The sequence below is a fragment of the Caloenas nicobarica genome, chromosome 5 (genome assembly GCF_036013445.1).
Source record: "Caloenas nicobarica isolate bCalNic1 chromosome 5, bCalNic1.hap1, whole genome shotgun sequence".
NCBI lineage: Eukaryota > Metazoa > Chordata > Aves > Columbiformes > Columbidae > Caloenas > Caloenas nicobarica.
Window position 1 is genome coordinate 18,673,023 of NC_088249.1, and position 17,666 is coordinate 18,690,688.

The window sequence follows — 17,666 nt, forward strand, 5'->3', positions numbered from 1 at the left end:
TGCCTTATGATAAAAGCACGTGTTACTTACCATTACTCTTAGTACTCAAGTGTCCTTTAAATGGACTTGCTGGACCACATCTGGGAATGCCAACAGCTGGGTATTCACTCACTGTAACAAAGTGTCAAAACAAAACATTAGAAAAAAGAAAATACATATTTTGTCAGACAAGATAAAGCAGATAATCTTTCGCCAAAGAACTCACGAATTACTGCAACAGAACTTTTTCCACAGAGGAAAGTAAGTGTATTTAAACATGATACTATTACCAAAGTACAACACTGTAGTTAAGTAACTCAATCTAAACACCAAGATACGATGGTAGTGGCTCATGGCGTTAAAAAGCAGAAGAAACCACTAGATTACTTCAGTCTGAATTTTACATTGGTCATTAAACTACACAGAAATATGGCCACAGTTTTGCACTATGCTAACCTCCCATTTGTTTTAAAGTTTTATTGATTGAATTCCATCATTGCATCAAATGACTAATGTGAAAAATATTCTGCACATAGGCAGTGATTGTGGTCATTATTATACTAAAATGCAAGCTTAATAGATTGAAGGAATTATGCTTGTGTGAAAATCATCGTATCAATGAGAACACACTATTTGAAAAATCTGTTGTTAATGCAAGAGGCATTTGGTTTGGAATTCAGTCTTCTGGGAGTTTGACAGACTGGGAGCAGATGCTGACAAAACTTCACCGGAAAATGAAGGAATGTGAATTAAAGGCTCCTCTTTGAAAATAAATGCTGTACTGTCAGGCTCACAACCACTGTCTGTTACACAACCTACAATTTAAAAATCTGCATCTGAAATAATTAAGAATCTGCACCATTTTTAGTGTAAATTTTAACAGGAGATATCCTATTACTACAAATACTAGTGTAGATAAAGCATTCCTCTAAGGTTTCCAAAACACTGCTTAAAATGTAAAGCAAAACAAACAAGATTTCTTTAATGGAGTAAATATACCACGCTTACTTAACATCAATTATAAAACCATGCAGCCAATTTCTACAAATTTATTCTCATTATTAAGGTCCATATGGTCTTCCCATTCCCATCCCACTTCTCACCTCTCAGTTCAAGAGTCTGCAATTGCCATGCAAGCATCTCCTAGCAATTGAAGGCACCACAGCTCTGGGGCAGTAACTCCTCTGCTCTACACTCACTGGCCACCTCCAGCTTCCCACCCTACATCAGATGGAGAAGCAAGCTGGGCCCCCAAAACATGACAGGGAATCTCTTCTCAGCGTCCTTCAGCTGGGTCGACAAAGGCTGGCATAATTACAAACTGACTGGGGGGTGCAGGAAGCTACGCCACACATGTTAAAAGCCACTTAATTCTACCTCTCACTGCTTCTTACATCCTGCATGCCCAGCATCTGGCTTTCCAGGTTTTCATGTTTCCCACCGCTGTGTGATGACTGTTGCAGTACTACTTCAATTACGCATGTAACTACTACATTCTGTAGCTCTACTTTAAGTGCAACAGCGTGTTGCACAAGATGGTTAACATAGTGTCTGACTATTACTTCACAGAGATTGCAGCAAAACAAATAGTTTCTTTAATAATGTTTTAATATCATTCCACCAAAGGTCTTATAAAAAGACCTTATAAATTTCAAGTGACTAGGATTAGTTTGGGAAGCAACAAAATGTGTCTTGAGAAAATAAATGAAAATCGTGAGCATATGTGGAAATTTTCAGAGTACTTTCTTGGGACTCTGTTGTGAAATTACACTAAATCTGGATCAATAAACTCAGTCCCCACTCTTACGAAGCCCAACAATATCCAGGCAATTTTGAATTAGTATGAGGATTTCACGTGTAGAAAAGCCGGCCTTTATACAGCACAGGCTTCTGCAGCTTTACAGTATTAGAGGCAATGCCTGCAATAATAGTGCTCCCACTATTCTTTGCTGTGAAGCTGCCACATCAGCAGTAGGAACGTGACAAGGGGAAAAAGAAAAAAAAAAAAAAAAAAAGAGAACACTACTGCAGATTTTTTCAACCCTGTCCTGCTGTTGTTTTATCTTTATGCTGTTCTCTTTAAAGCTGAAGGTTCCTGCTCATCTGTATCAATTTCAAATGGCTCATTTTAAATTTTCCTTGGGGTACAATTCTTCCTAATCTTAATTTGTGACTTAAACATACATATGAACAAACAATGCTAAATTACTTTTAAAATATTAAAATTCCAAACGTACAGTAAGAATTTATTAGATTTAGAATGACTGTCTCCAAAATAACTGCAAACCTGTGTGAATAATAGCTTTCTTTCTTGTTTAAGTATTATATTCCTCTACCATACACTATTAGATACGAGTGGCATTCTCAGTCTAGCTGGATAACCACCCTGAAACCCATGACTTCTTGAAGTACAATGTTTACAGCTTTAGAGAATGCAAGTCTTTAGGAGGACTTGCACATTAGATTATAATATTTCAGTAGATAAAAGTTTGTCCTAATGATTAAAAAAACCCCACATGTATGCCAGGAATCTAGACTATAGCAGACTCCCTGCGCATCAGAAAGTTTTCATTCACAGTTGCTCAAAATAACCTAAATATCCCAGTATTTTTGTATTTCAGAGCTAGGCTATAATTCCAGAAGGACACACATAATACTGTTAGACTAACACAACACAACCTTTAACTCATTTTTATGTGGCAGAATCATAGAAAAATAAGTCTGGGCATTGTAAAAAAGCAGAGACATTGTTACAACTGCAGTTGATTCTTCTCAGGTAAACTAAATGACTTTGCCCTGAGTTAAAGATGACCAGAGACACTCAGAAACCTGTTGCTTCTACTGTCTTCAGCTGGAGATGCGAGTGTTGAGCACTACAGGAAAACCAGACAATTTTGAGACGTTGACTTGCTTTGCATCACCAGCAGATGGCACACGGATAAACGCCATCGGAAAAACGACTGTTGACTGTTTTTGTCCTTTACAATTCATTTGTACCAGGCTTGGGGGGCGGGGGACGGTTGGGTGGAAGAGAAAAAAAAAAAAGTCAGCTTTCTTCCCCGTCCATCCAGCATCACTATTTCATAGTCCAGAAAAACTGACAGAAAGGGTCAGGAGGGAGAAATTAAAATATTTCTCTCCTCTATTTTGATTATGGACACATGGACAGCACAAAAATCACTCCCAATCTATGCAGAAATCCCCAATTAGCAGAAGTCCCAAAGGCACTGGAAACACAGCACCATTTGTCTTTGTGCAGGTGCTCATGACCCCAGCACTATGTCACCAAACCTCAGCTCCTCCTACATGCTGGAACTTCTGTACCACCAAGGAAGTTTCCAGTCCCCCATCCCACCAGCTGGATTTGCAACCCAACTCCTGCTAATTGCAGGCTGACACCTCCCTGCTGTGCTGCCACAGGTATCTCTGAACTCCTTTAGGAAATTCCTAGGCCATTACAATATTGACCAGTTTTCCGGGAGGTGTAGGACCTTGAATAAAAGCGTTCCTGACCGCTCAGATTTTAGGATGCCCTTGAAATGCCAGGGTTGCGGCACTCCTAGTACCTGGACCTGTTGAAAACTTTCATGCCTTTAACGAATGACATTTTCTTGCTGTTTAGAATATTTCCTTGTCCAGCAAAATTTTATGCTGAACAGCTTAATTTCTTTTTAATATCTAGTTGGACTCTTGGGGCTCTATCCTGGCAAACTGTCATTTTCTTATGGCTTCAACTAAAGAACAGAAGAGTCTTTAATTTAAAAATATTTCCACTAAGAGCAGAACTTGTGCTGAAGGCTTTCTATGGTCCTCCCGTAGTGTCCCATGGTTCTTGCTCCTACACTCTGCGAGGAGATGGAGCCAAATAAAGGGACTGAGATATTTTTGTACTCTGTTTGAGGCTCTCTCTCTGCGAACCATCTGTTTTCACAAAACATGTTGAAAATTTATCACAGAAAAATGGTCAAAGACATATTTTTGGCAGAAATAATGCTTAGCACTATTGAAAATAGAAGAGGCAAAGAATAATAAGGAAACTTTTCTTTTCTTAGGATCCCAGGCTGTTTCACATGGACATTCCATCAAATGTATAATTTCTACACTAAATTCAACTTATAATACCCTCCCTATATATTCAGTCTGAAACTCAAACCTGCTTTTTATAGTGTCAAATATTTACAATTAAGACGTACATTGCTAATGTCAGATGAGAAACTGGAGGATTTGCTACGTGGAGGATATCTGATACATTTTAGTATTTCTACAAACAATTGAAGTGATGTAGAAAGCATTAATGTTCAAATGTTTCACAAGTATAATTTCAGGTTGTCTCTGACTTGAACAGGTATTTGTTTAGATTCAGTCTGTTTTCAAAGTTATTTGCACAATAGCAGAAACTAAAAAATTGAAGGCTTAGATATGTGAAGGGGATTTCAAAGAAGGCGAGATTTTCATCAAATTACATAGTAACCAAATATAAACCTCACAAATCGATGATAACTACAATGCATGGTAATTAGAGCACCTGGATAGCTACAGGAGTGGTGGAAGCTTTATTCATAGAATCATAGAAATAGTTTGGGTAGGAAGGGACCTTCAAAGGTCACCTAGTCCAAACTCCCCTGCAATGAGCAGGGACATTTTCAGCTACACCATGTTGCTCAGAGCCCCGTCCAGCCCAGCCTTGAATGTCTGCAGGAATGGGGCATCTACCACTTCTCTGGGCAACCTGTGTCAGCATTGGTGTAGGACTGGGAGCGGCATGAAAGTAGTACGCATTTTGGCTACTTTGCCTATTTTCTCAAAACCATGCATAAGAGCAAGAATTTTTTTCAGAGAAAAATTTTCTAATTATTTTGATAGTTCTTGAATAATACATTGTTTGGGAATAGGAGTATTTGTCTGAACCAAACTTAGCAGAACTGATCCCAGTACTTGCAGTACTATAGCAGTTTTAGCAATCAGGTTTCCTGACTAAAATGAGCACTTTCCACTTCTTACAATAAAAAAAACTTCCAGCCACAATTTAAACGTCTACGTAAATATATTTCCAGAAATGGACTGGAAACTTTTCAACATAATTTCATTTACGAAATTATTTCCTGAGATTTAAAACTTGGAAACTGAGACATATAATGGACTCCTATCTTTGATATACTAGACATGTACCTATGTGACCTAAACATACGTTTCCTCATAGATGTAAGTGGACTATACATACTGAATATAAAATCAGGATTCTCATGCTGTGTGTTGTCCTAAAGAACAGGGACCAAACAAATCAAATATTTCTAAAAATTAATTACATCTTTCAGTTCCTTATTACCGTTTCTATTTGCTTGTTGTTAGCTTCCCCTGCATGTGACACTACACAATAAATAAGAAAAAAAATTTTAAAACCCTTTCTCTGGAATTCTTTCCAGCTGGTATCTAGAGTAAGTAATAATTATATTATTAAGTTATTTTGTCTAAATTATCTTTTTGTTTTCATTTAAAATGTATCCTATCTTTATTTCTAATTTTACAGTCTTAAAAATGATGGAAATTGGTGGTTTCTATTTGTTACTTTGTTTCCCAGTTGTTAATGGCTACACAGAATTTATGGAAATTATTTTTCTACAAAGCCATTCAGATTTGGAACGTGAATAAATACTGGAGAGAAGCCCAGTCTTTCATTACACCATTCTCATACGAAGGATTTTAAACACAAATATTAGACTTACTATATTTATAACAAAACTGTACTTCAGACATAGCAAATAAAAAATACTGAAAAAATCCAATCAGGCTACCCTTGCCCACCAAGACCTGTTACTTAAAAGATAATCCATAAAAAAAAATACAGAGACCTGAGGTGGGATATTGGATACAGGCATCTAAATCCAGCACTAGAAGCCACAAAACCTCCACTTAACTGTGTAGAGATGTATAAACACCATGTTTTCCGAAGAGCAGCTCCTACCTAGACTTTAGCTTGGGTTCAAACAGCCCTCAGCCCCAGGTGGATTTAGACCTCTGGTCTCCCCAGCTGTCCCTGAGGAATATGCTCATCACTCTGCCAAGGCCCCAACCCTTTTGTGCACTGATTTTTGGCGGCTCCAGGACTCTTCCATTCCTGGCTGCGCAGTGGCCTCCTCTCAGCAGGAAATGTAGGAAGCATCTCTGTCTCTAATGGACTAGAACTGCAGCATTTGCATGAGATTTGGGGATTTGATCTCCCTGAGGCTGATAAGGTCACTCAACCCAAGCTGACAAATGCTTTGCCACTCCAGCCACTACACTGATTTATAAAGTTTTGGTATTGTTCCTTCTTCCTTCTTCCACTTCCCACTGCCACCTCCTTTTCTTCTCTTCTTCTGCAATATCTCAATGCTCTAAACCAAAAATAGTGAGATACCTTTGTCGAAGTGGATAATTCTAGCAACTACATGCAGAAGGAGGTATGTGCTGTGACTTTAATGTAAGTCATGGATGCTCTATCACTATCACCCTTATTCTACCAACTAGTTCAGTGATCTTTTCAGTGGGCCTCCTGTTATGAAGTCAACTCTTCCAACTCCATACACACTAACAGTACACTACAGCACTAATGCTGTACACATCCTGAGGAAGGAACAGAAGTAGTTTAAATAATCTCTGTGAAATTCTAAATGACTTAGGAGTGGTGATGGAAACTCCTTCAAGCATCTAATCTAACACAACTGAAAAGGTCATATTTAAAGGAATGAAATTAGGACCTGAAATGTAGGTTTCTATATTTTTGGTACTATGGGAATTTTTAAATCAAAGCATCCATTAACTCTTTATGCTACAGATATTGTTGTGCATATGAATACGACATAGAAGTGTATAGAGTAAACACTGCTATCTCAAAGTACATTAAGAGATTAACCTGGTTACGAAAATCCACACTGGATTCAAACTTCATTTCAATAAGAAACTATTTTTTATTTTTAACTATTTTTCTTTTAGATGAGCATGATGATATACTTAAAAAAAATTTTAAAAAAGAATCAGATGCTCTATTAGTAGTACTGCTAATGAGGTCTGCTTTCCTACCAATGCGGCTTACATCTTCCTACCATACCCCCTGAACTCCTTTCAGTTTCCCCAATTTGTTGCCTTTTCCATGGTCATTCTTTCCCTCACTCTGACCTCCCTTGCTTGCTCAGCTGTGGCTGCTGAGGTGGTATAGGTGTTATAATTGGTCATCTAGTTTAAGCTTCTCTGATTGCTTATTCTTGGCTGAGTATTCCTTATCCTCTAAATGTGTATCTGAAAATGCACAAAGAACAGAATGACTTTCACTTAAAAAACGTATGTTAATTGGCTGGATTTTTTCCTGCCCAGCCGCTGACATTTGTACCACTAAGACTCCTACTTCTTACTCACAGCTGGGTGAAATCAGCTAAAAGATGCAGAACTGGAAAGAAGAAAAAGCTGGCAGAGATCAGTGACCCACCCACAGACTCCTTCTTTAGCAGACCAAGTTAAAATGTGGCAAGTCTCCACTGCTTTTCTGCAGCACCTGTGCAATCACAAGAGACCTTCAGTCATGACTTTAGGATTAGCTGGTTACTGAATGCACTGTGTTCCATTCTATTTGGAAGTTACAGTGGGGCAAAACTGAGCACTTCATCGTCACAGCTGTATTTTTTCCTGTTCAGGCAAGCAAAACAGAAGCGTCTTGGACCCATTTCTGGTTTCAATGGGAACAAAGCTCACATCAATTCTGAGTACATAGTCTTAGATGTGAAACTGGCTTTAACACAATCACATTTAAGGTTTATTAAGAAGTGGCAGAATCTGCCAGAGGAAAAAATATAATTGTTTTATAAATTTTCTAAGCAAAACTTCATGAATAAAGTCCCAAGAAGCTAGAATACCCCAATTTGAAAATAAAATCACAAACATTCCATATGAACTTTGCATGGGATCATTTGTGTCAGAAGAAAAACATGATGAGGGTGATACAATGTATCACTCCTTGATGTATGCACCATAGATAATCTTCTAAGCCACTAATTAGATGGGTGCTATTTATACCCTTACTACACTGGATTACACAAAAGCTCTCCTTTCCATCTACTCCCAGTGCCTAAGAGCTAGGTCTCTCAGTCCTTTACAACTAATAATTTAATAGTATTCTGCATAAATTAAAACCATTCAACCAAAATTATGCTTCAGTTTCAAGAGTCCAACCTGCCTCTGATAAATTTAAGAAATCTAATAAAATAGTAGCGTACAGTAGCCTTAAAATATGCTAATTGAGTTATATTTGACAAAGTAATTCTTGACAAATGTTTGTTACAATTGTCCTAGCTGCAAGCTTTGCATGAACAAGAAGTGAAGATTTAGATGCAGGTTATTGCTCTATACATACTCCAGAAGCAGAAACAAATGGCTGTGTCTGTCAGCAGCACCTTTTGTGATGCAAATAGCAGGCAGAAGCAAATGAACCTAAGTTAGTCCCATTGCCATTTGCTTGGGCAGCACCTCTACAGTTAACAGTGGCACCAGCAGTTGCTCATTTTCTGAAAGGAGGTATAGGGGCTGCTGTTCCAGAAGCCACCATACTACTGGTAAGTGGTACATGTATAACTACCAATACTCATATCACAGTTCAGAAATTGTTATTAGAATTTGTGCCTACAAGGAAGTCCCTCCCCATTAGAATTGTGACTTCCACCCTCCCATACTTCTAAAAGAAAAATACATTAGCAAAACTCTAATGCACAACCAACCTCACCCAGAATGGAGAGCAGTGAAACCTTGAACCTCTGCACTCCACAGAAGTTGCAGAATGTAATCTAGAGCAAAATAGCTAGTAGGGTTAATGATGTGAATCCTGATTACTTTAGCACATATTTCACTTGAAGCACGCAAGAAATCTTTGATGACATGGGACAAACCAGATACTTAAGTCCTATTACAAATGTAAATTATTTGCTGAACGGAGATGGAATTAATCACATAAGGTGACTAAAACTCACTTAACAGACTCTTTGATTAATGGTCAAATCAAGGATAGGTTTAAGTGATTTGCTGAGCCAAGGTTTTAATTTAGTAAAAATTTAAAGATGGAGATTAATATTTTGCAATTTCAGTTAAAATGTACTATTATGTTTCAAATATAACTTCTAAAAGTCCTTCCTTCTTTGAAGATACAAATACATTATTTTCCAACTTCCCTGCTGGTCAAAGGCAACTTCTGAAAATTCAAATTAGTTTTACCAAACTAATGCTTGAGTTTAAAAAACTGTTTGTTCAAGTGGCAAATGAAGGAATACAAAAAAAAAAAAAGCAGCTTGGAAGTCACTGCTGTGTGTTAGCACCCTTCCAGCTCCTGTCAGATTAGTGCAAGGATTTCCTGCAATGCAAGGAAAATCTAAATAAGATGGTGTTGCCTGTAATTATGCGAAATATTTAATTTTGGTTTAGAATCTTTGAAGTCTGTGTAAACTGCCTAAACTTAAGAGCAGCCTCCATACAGCAATGATGATGACTTCCTCATCATTGTAACATAAAAGTGACACAAATGCATGTCATTGATTAACAATAAGCATATGATTTCATTGCTGTTCAGTTATGTGCCAATCACTGGCTGCAGGAATTAAACAGCCCAATGCAGAAGACTGGATTTAAACAACAAAGCTGGTTTAGAGTTACAGTATTCAGATTATTTGAGGTCACACTATAAATCTGAGACTATATTAACTGACTCCTAAAATTACTACAGTAAATAACTTGGAGGTTTATACCTGGAATTAGGAAAAAACACAAAGGATTAACTCTTCAATATTTTTATCAGGGAAAAACCTCAGCCTTATTTGAACTTTGAAAAGTCCTAAATGCAAATCCTATATAGTCCAACATTAAAAAAAGACCTTTTGCTCAGTATTATCACTAGATAAAAACAGAAACCCTGATAGAAGACAAGTATAAAATTTTGGTGCTTTCTTTACAATGACAAGGTCAGGTCTGAACAAGAAACCTTGCACAGAGGACACCACAACATGAAATCGGATATCTGACTTCTGTATTAACGTTCTTGATAGACAGTTTTATACAGAAACCACAAACACTATGAGTTCTGCCTCTTTCATAAACTGTCTGCAAGCAATACAATGGCTGTTCTGCCAAGTTTGCTTAGGCACACACTTCTAGGTTAGCTCACCTTAAGGTGAGGTATCTCTACTGTGCAAATCCCTGTTGTCTGTATGGATTCTTCCTGTGTGTCCATGAACCTAGACATGGGGCTGTCCATTCACACACTGCTGACTCTGTGATAACCTCATATGCAGCCAACCAATAGCCTCCCATGTAAACAGACGTAACACTCGTTCTTTCCTACTTTTAACTATTTTTTTTTGTTGTTTAAACAGGAGTCATTCACATAAAGCTTGCTGCAACCTGAATGAAATTCAGACCTTACATCCTATTTATTCAAATTTTACGGTCAACAGACAATCAAGCACATTTTCTGGTTGACCATAAAAATATTTGGACAATCAAAAATATGAGTAGCCAGAAAAAGGATAAATTTGTCGTAAAATGGCCTTCACGCTACATAAGAGGGAATAAAAAATTAGATGCACAAGATACTAGCTTTTGTTCTGAATTTCATATTCCAATGCAGTATTAGAATTCATGTTAAAACTCTACTTTGATATCAGACATCTTCCAGAGTGACAGCCATCACCATCTCCAAAGACTGGAACTGACACTGAGATGTAACATGAAAGCATAACATTACCTCACAGGATCTGACCTTATGCAGTGATGTGCGATTTGACATTATAGCACAGCACTGAATAATTCCTACCATTGTTTTATGTTATGCATGTCATCCAGTTCACATCTAAAAATATTTTAGGTATTTTCCAAGAGCCAGAGTTAGCTTGTGCAAACATTTTTACATGTTTATGCCTATTTTTATCATGAATGATAAATGGTCTTGAGATTATCCATAGGAATAGAGCCCAAGAGCAGCCCACAGCTGGGGAAGGCATCACTTTATAAGAGCTTCAAAGCTTTCAAGCTTTCTAGTTTTTCAACTACACTTGCATTAAAATCACACCAAACCAACAAACTTGGATCTACATCCAAATGCCATGTAAGTGATGTCCTTTCTACACACAGGGTAAAATCCACAATAATTCATGGATACCAGTTTTGGAGATGAAGAAAGTTGACTCCAAACAGCACAGAAATTTAGGCCTCAAAAACGAAGTGGCTGATAGCAACAGTCTGAAACGTTCACCACAGCAGCCCTAGACCCGCTAAAACACACACACATTTGCGATGACGGCTGTAAACTGGACAATGTAAGGCCACATTTCTAGGCGGATTATAACCTTCCAGGGGTTTTACGTGTAACGCTCCACGGCCCCAGCAGCCAAGCCCCGCTCGCTGAGGCTGCACTTGGTTGTCTTCACGGCCGCAGGGGTGCCCCACAGCCCGGGCCCGGCGCCCCACGCGTGGCAAACGGGGCGGCACAGCGAAGGGCAGCCGGCTGCGAGAGGGGCCGGGCCCGAACCCCCGGCGCCGGCCGCAAGGCCCAGGCAGGCTCCGCCATGGCGGCGGGGAAGGGGAGACACCGCCCGCCCCCAGCCCCAGCCGGAAGACGGGGAGAGGGGCCGCGCTCTGCACCCCACGCCCGGCAGAGACGGGAGAGCCCGGCCGACAGCGCAACGCGCCGGCAGGCAGCCCCCGCCCCGCCGCCTCCCGCTCTCCCCCCACCCCGCTCAGCCGCGGAGCCGCCACTGAGCCCCCCGCACCTCGGCTCCGCCTGCCGCCGCTCTCCATCCTCAGCCCCATGCTACCGGCCGGGCCCGCAGGGGCGGCGCGAACCGGCGCTCCGCTCCGCGGCGGCTGCTCGTCCCCCGCGGCGGGCGGGGCGGGGCGCTGGGCCTGGCCCGCCGCGGCCTCGCTCGGCCGCCTCACGCGTTGCCATGGCCACGGGAACGCGGCGCCGGGCGGCGTTGGGCGGGCAGGCCGCAGCCGCGTTCCCCGGGCCTCGCCGTGTGGGGCGGGCGCTCTCGCAGCCGCAGCCCCGGGCTGGCGTGTGGACGAGGCGCGGGGCGCTGCGGGTGCTTGCTCGCCCCTCGGGCTCGGCCCCCAGATGTCTCTTCAAGCAGTGCATTGCAGCCGAGCGAAACTTTTGCCCCGGTAGTGAAAGGTGTCCTAAATATTTAAGCCTTTTTCCTGAAACTTCACAGGAAGTCGAAGACTAATGGATGCCAGGGCCTGACTTACGGCGGAGTGCTCATATTTCAAAGGAGCAAATGACAAATCGAGAGCCTAGAGCATTTCCAGTGTGTTACGCTGAGGAAATCCATTCTCAGTATCTTTCAAAATAAAGAGCAGCTTAGAAATGAACCACAAAAATAAACTTTTGAAAAGCAGCATTTGATACCATCACTGATAAATGCATTCATGCTAATGTGCTGGATTTAAACTTTTTGAAGAAGCTGTAGGCTTGTACTTTTGTCAGGCAGGTTGCTATTTTCCTCATCATGAAATCTCTGAGGATTTTTGAAAGAAAACCTTTTGTGTGAAGCTTTTTCTCACTGATCAGCCAGAGTACTGCAGTCACTTCCATAGCCAGACACCTCAAACAACGCTGTGTTGTGACATTCCCTTTCGCCGTCTAGAAATGATTATTAATTATAGGCTAAATACAGTTTCTTAAGTGATTTGCTACCCTTCTTCACATGCCAGGAAAAATAGTTTGCATGTAGTTCAACATCATAGCAAAATCAAGGGCACGGTATTTTAAAACATTTTTTTCTTCCCTATTTCTGCCTCATTCAAAGCTCACAGTAAGTCACACAAACATTTCGTGTTGCATGAAACCTGTAGTTTATCTACCCCAATACTTTGTGTAGGCTTTACCAAATGCTTCCCAAAACTTTAAGTAGTCAACTCTTACACATTAGCTGAAATGTCTTGCTAACCCCTGGCTGTTGGTGGTCAGCCTGTGATTTCCCTTATAATTTCAGATGCTCCCATAAGTTGTATGAAGTATTCTTTGGATATGGCCTTAGTCCTTCTACTCCATGTTGCAGAAATCATTTTTGGCAGTTTCGTAAAATCATTTTTACAGGTACTTGGTGTTAAATATGTCTGGGAGAGGTCAGGAGAGGGAATACATGCCTTGGAAAGCTGTCCATCCTCCATCCTGTGGTGATTGTCTGTCTTTCTGACTGCTTTTTTCATAAATAACCTATTTCTATGGCATTTCAACTACCGTCAACCATGATGCCATGAATACCTTACCTTTTTGTCAAAACAAAATAATTTGATGGCATTTTGTCATTTTCTCTTATGTCTCTTGGATGTGAGGGCAATGTCATAGAGAGTATCTGTTCCGAAAATACTAGAGAGAATGTAAGTGCATGAGAGTCTTACCTCTATGTGGTATCGTAACCATTAGCTGTAATACGCTTTATTGATTGCAGAGATTATGCTACTGAAAACACTTCTCTCTTCTCTCATTTTTCTTTCTTTTTTATTTTAAGTGAGCTGCTCATAGTAATATTTTTATACTTTTAAAATACTTTTTTTGTTTCATTGTCCAAATTCTGAATTTCAAGTTCCCGAATTCTCAATGTGTGGTACCCAACATGCACTCAGTAAGTAGGCTGTTCCATCCAACCCAAATGATGGATTTCTCATAGTCTCCTCTCTATTGTTCCTATCAGTTTTTCCACCATGCAGATAATTAAAACACCCAAACGTAAGTGCTTTTAGAAACATATCACAACTATTGCCCTTGTTTCTAAGCAACACTGAGAAAATGTAGTGATTTCTACTAGCTCCCTCTCAATCAGCAACCACAGCATGCTGGAGGTGTCCTGGCTCTCAAATTTTTGACCTCCAATGGCAACACATACAAAAGCTTTATGTATTTCTAATTGGTCTGACTTGTGGTCCTTTGGCTTTTAGCTCCCTTTGGTCTGCAAGAGTGTATATATTTTAAGTGTAATTAAAAAGTAACCCAGATGTATGCAATGTGCTAACACGTTAAGTCCTGTAACATGTACTAAATAAAAATAAGCCTTAGCAAAAATTGAATCAGTCCTGGCCTTTGATCCACCGAAACAAATACAGAAATAAATAACGCAGATTGCTGCAGAGAACCTACCATTGTTGGAGAAGCAATAACATGACAAACTCTGTAAAATTTGCCCTTTCCCAATTTGAAAAGAGGAAACACAGCACTGACTGTTGTTGTTTATCTTTTTCAGCAGGGCATTTTCCCCTTTTCCTTAGAATGCATTACAGCAGAACAGGATTTTAAAATGCACCTACACTGGCTGGGAGTGAAAGCAGCAGGAATATATTCTGAGAGTGACATCGGCAAGTGTAGGTGGGCATCTGTCCCTACCCTGACACAGACCTACAGATCTATCGCTCTCTTGTCTACTGCCTCTGCCATGGGTACCATCCAACGTAGGCACCTAACTGCTGTGGGAACGTTATTGTCTGTATGGCAATAGTAGTCAGAGATTTTTGTAAAGCTGGGGCTCCAGTGGGAAAGAGTGTGCAGAAACAATTCAGAGGAGATGGTCCATGTCTTAAAAACTGCAGGTTTTAATACTCTGTAATTTAGAATGCAATAAGGGAGCTAATTTAAAGGAAGAGGGAATGTGATAAGGAAGATGAGGGGAACTATAGGAATATCTAATGACATAAGGTTTCTATGAGCACAGTGTTAAGCCGCCATGCTATTTATCATCTTAGAAGAAAAAGTCTCCCCTGCAATACGAATAACCTCTACCAAAAACCCTTCAGGAAGCTGCTGTGCAGGCATGCTCTGTACAACTATTTTTTCTCTTCAGTTCTATATGAAGTCTTATAATGTACCTATCCCAGTGATACAAGAGTATTTTAAATATGGCAAGGAAGAAAACTCTATAAATTGTATAAAATGTTATTCCCAGCTGTAATGTAAAACCTAGTAGCTGGGGTGACTCAAAATCTGCTTGTATTTATTCTTATACTGTGTCATTTTCTGTTTATCTACTGTTCCCATGAAAGTTTGTAGACGAGGCTTGTATGTGAAAAACTGTCCTTTATTAGCTGACTGCTGAGAGCTGCTCTTTTCTCATTACTTTACTTGAACTATTAGGTGTTAAAGAATACAGACTGCAGGAACTAATGGATTGAGTGGAATTTTAAAGGAGAAAAACTACGTAAATGTCATAATTCAGTTGTCTAGACCAGAAGAAACGCTTTATTTTCTAATAGATTTACCTAGTGTGCCACATGGAAATGCTTAACCATAGTAATTAATGAGAAAAAGGGTGAAAACAAATTTTTAATATTTCAGTTAATACCAGGAAATTAGGACTCACATTAGACAAATATAAATGTCACAATCCCATTAAATCCAGTGATGCTATTCCTTCTTAGGCCAAGATGGATCATCTGTGATATGTCTACCCAGCCCATGGCAGGCAGACAAGGGAAGGTCAGTGTGGCATTTTGTGTGGCACATCCACCTTCTGCACGGCTACCACAGCATGCTCAGGCTTGCCTAGCAGTGTATTAATCCACGCACGTGCTCGAACAAATGGGATCCTGTGTGCTGAAGAGCCTTCCTTTAGCTTTGCCAAGGTCAAGAGGAGGAATTCTCATGGGCAGCTTTAGAATTGCCTACAAAACGCAATATAGATATATTGTGATTTTCCACAGCACTTTGATGTATCTGCATGAAAGTGAAATACAGTTTTACTGGAAATAGGCTGAAATTCCCAACTAGAAGAGTTTGAGGGGTTTATTTCACTTTATAAAGGTACTGTAATGACATTGCTTGTGTGCTTTTGCATACTGGAAGATGAAGAATGCAGACTGAGAAAATCTCTTGCATGCTGTGTTTCATAAGTAATAGCAATTTTGTTCATGTTGACCACTCATAACTATGTGTGAAAGAAAGAGATGGGCAAGAAAACTACAGGAATAAAAATGGAAGGTGTGAAGTTAAACTGTTGCAATGAAGTCCTCTAAGAATAATTTTTCTGTTGAATCATTAATAGTAAAAAAAAAATCTTAGGAAGAATTACCGTAAGTATTTTCTGTTACATGGCCTAGGACTTCCCTTCAGCTAGAAGTTACATTCTGAGGAAAGTATCTGCTACTTACTAAATGTGTATGTTGTTGCTGACATCATAAAACTTAAGGAATATCCATGTTCAGATTTACAGAGAACCTGAATTTTACTGTTTTAAAATTTGGTCTACAACTTTTTTTTTTTTTTTCCTTTGCTGTAGACATGCATCAGAAAAGAAAGGGACTTTGGTTTGATGGATATTTCACAGGCCCAAGTGTCATGATGCTCAGGGTCTGTTTATAGCTTTGTCAGTGACTTTTGTGACCTTATGTACACCAATTCAGGTGCCTGAGTAGGCTGCAGTCTAAATCACCTTAATGTGATTCATGATTGGTAGTAAAAACGGAGACAGAGTTAGTGCATTTGCCTGCATTTTTGGGATGAGTCTTTTTGCACTGTGCTTATCGTCAAAAGCAGTGGAAACAACATCTCTCCTTTGAATTATAAATATCAAAATGGCAGATTATGTGATACGGATGAGACTTAAGCAGAGATACATAAAACTTCTTCCCCTCCTAGTCCTATTTTCCTTTAGTTCTGCATTGTATAACTGATCTACTTACTCAGCATAAATTCAACCCTTCTCAGTATTGGCAATACCTTCCAATTTCCACCATTCCCACATCCCATATATTATAAATATGCACAATTACCTATTTTACAAAACGTACTGTGAAAGTATCAAAAGTCTTCCAAGATTGATCTTCCGTGATCATCACCAGTATCTCTCTCCAATCCTTGTATTTTATGTATCAGGAAAACCTGTTTTGTCTCCCCTTTAGTTAAGTGCATTTCAAGAACCTCTCAGGTTCTGTTTGGTTAATAAAACTTATTAGGTTTTGTTGTGTTTACGAATTACCTCCACATGCCCGTGGCTTCTGCTTTCTTAAAAAGACATCCTTGAAGACTGTTGAGGTCAAACTAGCAGGCCTATCACTATGTGGATCATTTTTCTCCTTTCTAGATTACAGATAGTATGTTCACAATTTTCTAGTTGTTCGGTGTCACCTTGAACTTGGTAACTTGGTTATGGCTAGTCATGCTCACCTCCATACAATTATCAAGTACCCAGTAAAGCACACATTAATACCATGAGTTAGAAAATATTGTCAGACTCTTTCCACCTCAGCGGAAGTTATGGGGAAGGAATTTCTGTTCACTTTACTGGAAGTGTAGTGAATGATTCCTAATGGTGTTTGTTAATCATATCTCTAAGTCTAGGGATTGAGGAGATAGCAATTTGAGACATGTTACTTGATTGATTAAACCCTAATGCAAGTTTTAAATAGCCTCATTTGTTCCTGGTCTTAAAAGTATTAGCAGTTTTTTAGGTGGAATAAACTATTTGAGAAGGATTCTATGATTCTAAGGAAGATGATGTGTAAAACAAAGCACTCATGACTAAAACAAAAAGGAGGCAAAGGCAAGGCTCCCTGTGAGTCCATTGTCTTTAGATTTGCGGATACGGAGATATATTTTCCTTGTTTTGGAAATGACTGAAGAGAAATTGTTTCTTTTAGTAGAAGCTGAGATAGTAGCAAAAATCTTCAATCTACAAAGTACCAATGGG

At 39.5% G+C, this 17,666-nt stretch overlaps 1 protein-coding gene across 3 annotated transcripts in view; it reads right to left on the reverse strand.

Moving 5' to 3' along the window:
* Positions 1 to 11,865, reverse strand: part of SPATA7 (spermatogenesis associated 7) — a 44,814-nt gene extending 32,949 nt beyond the window's left edge. For all 3 annotated transcript variants that reach the window (XM_065635569.1, XM_065635565.1, XM_065635566.1), the window contains exons 1-2: positions 11,760 to 11,865; positions 31 to 111 (exon numbers count right to left, since the gene is read on the reverse strand). In XM_065635569.1, coding sequence (XP_065491641.1) covers positions 31 to 111; positions 11,760 to 11,799 — 121 coding nt within the window. In that variant the 5' untranslated portion in view covers positions 11,800 to 11,865. The remainder of the gene's footprint in view (positions 1 to 30; positions 112 to 11,759) is intronic.
* Positions 11,866 to 17,666: the final 5,801 nt, after the last annotated feature.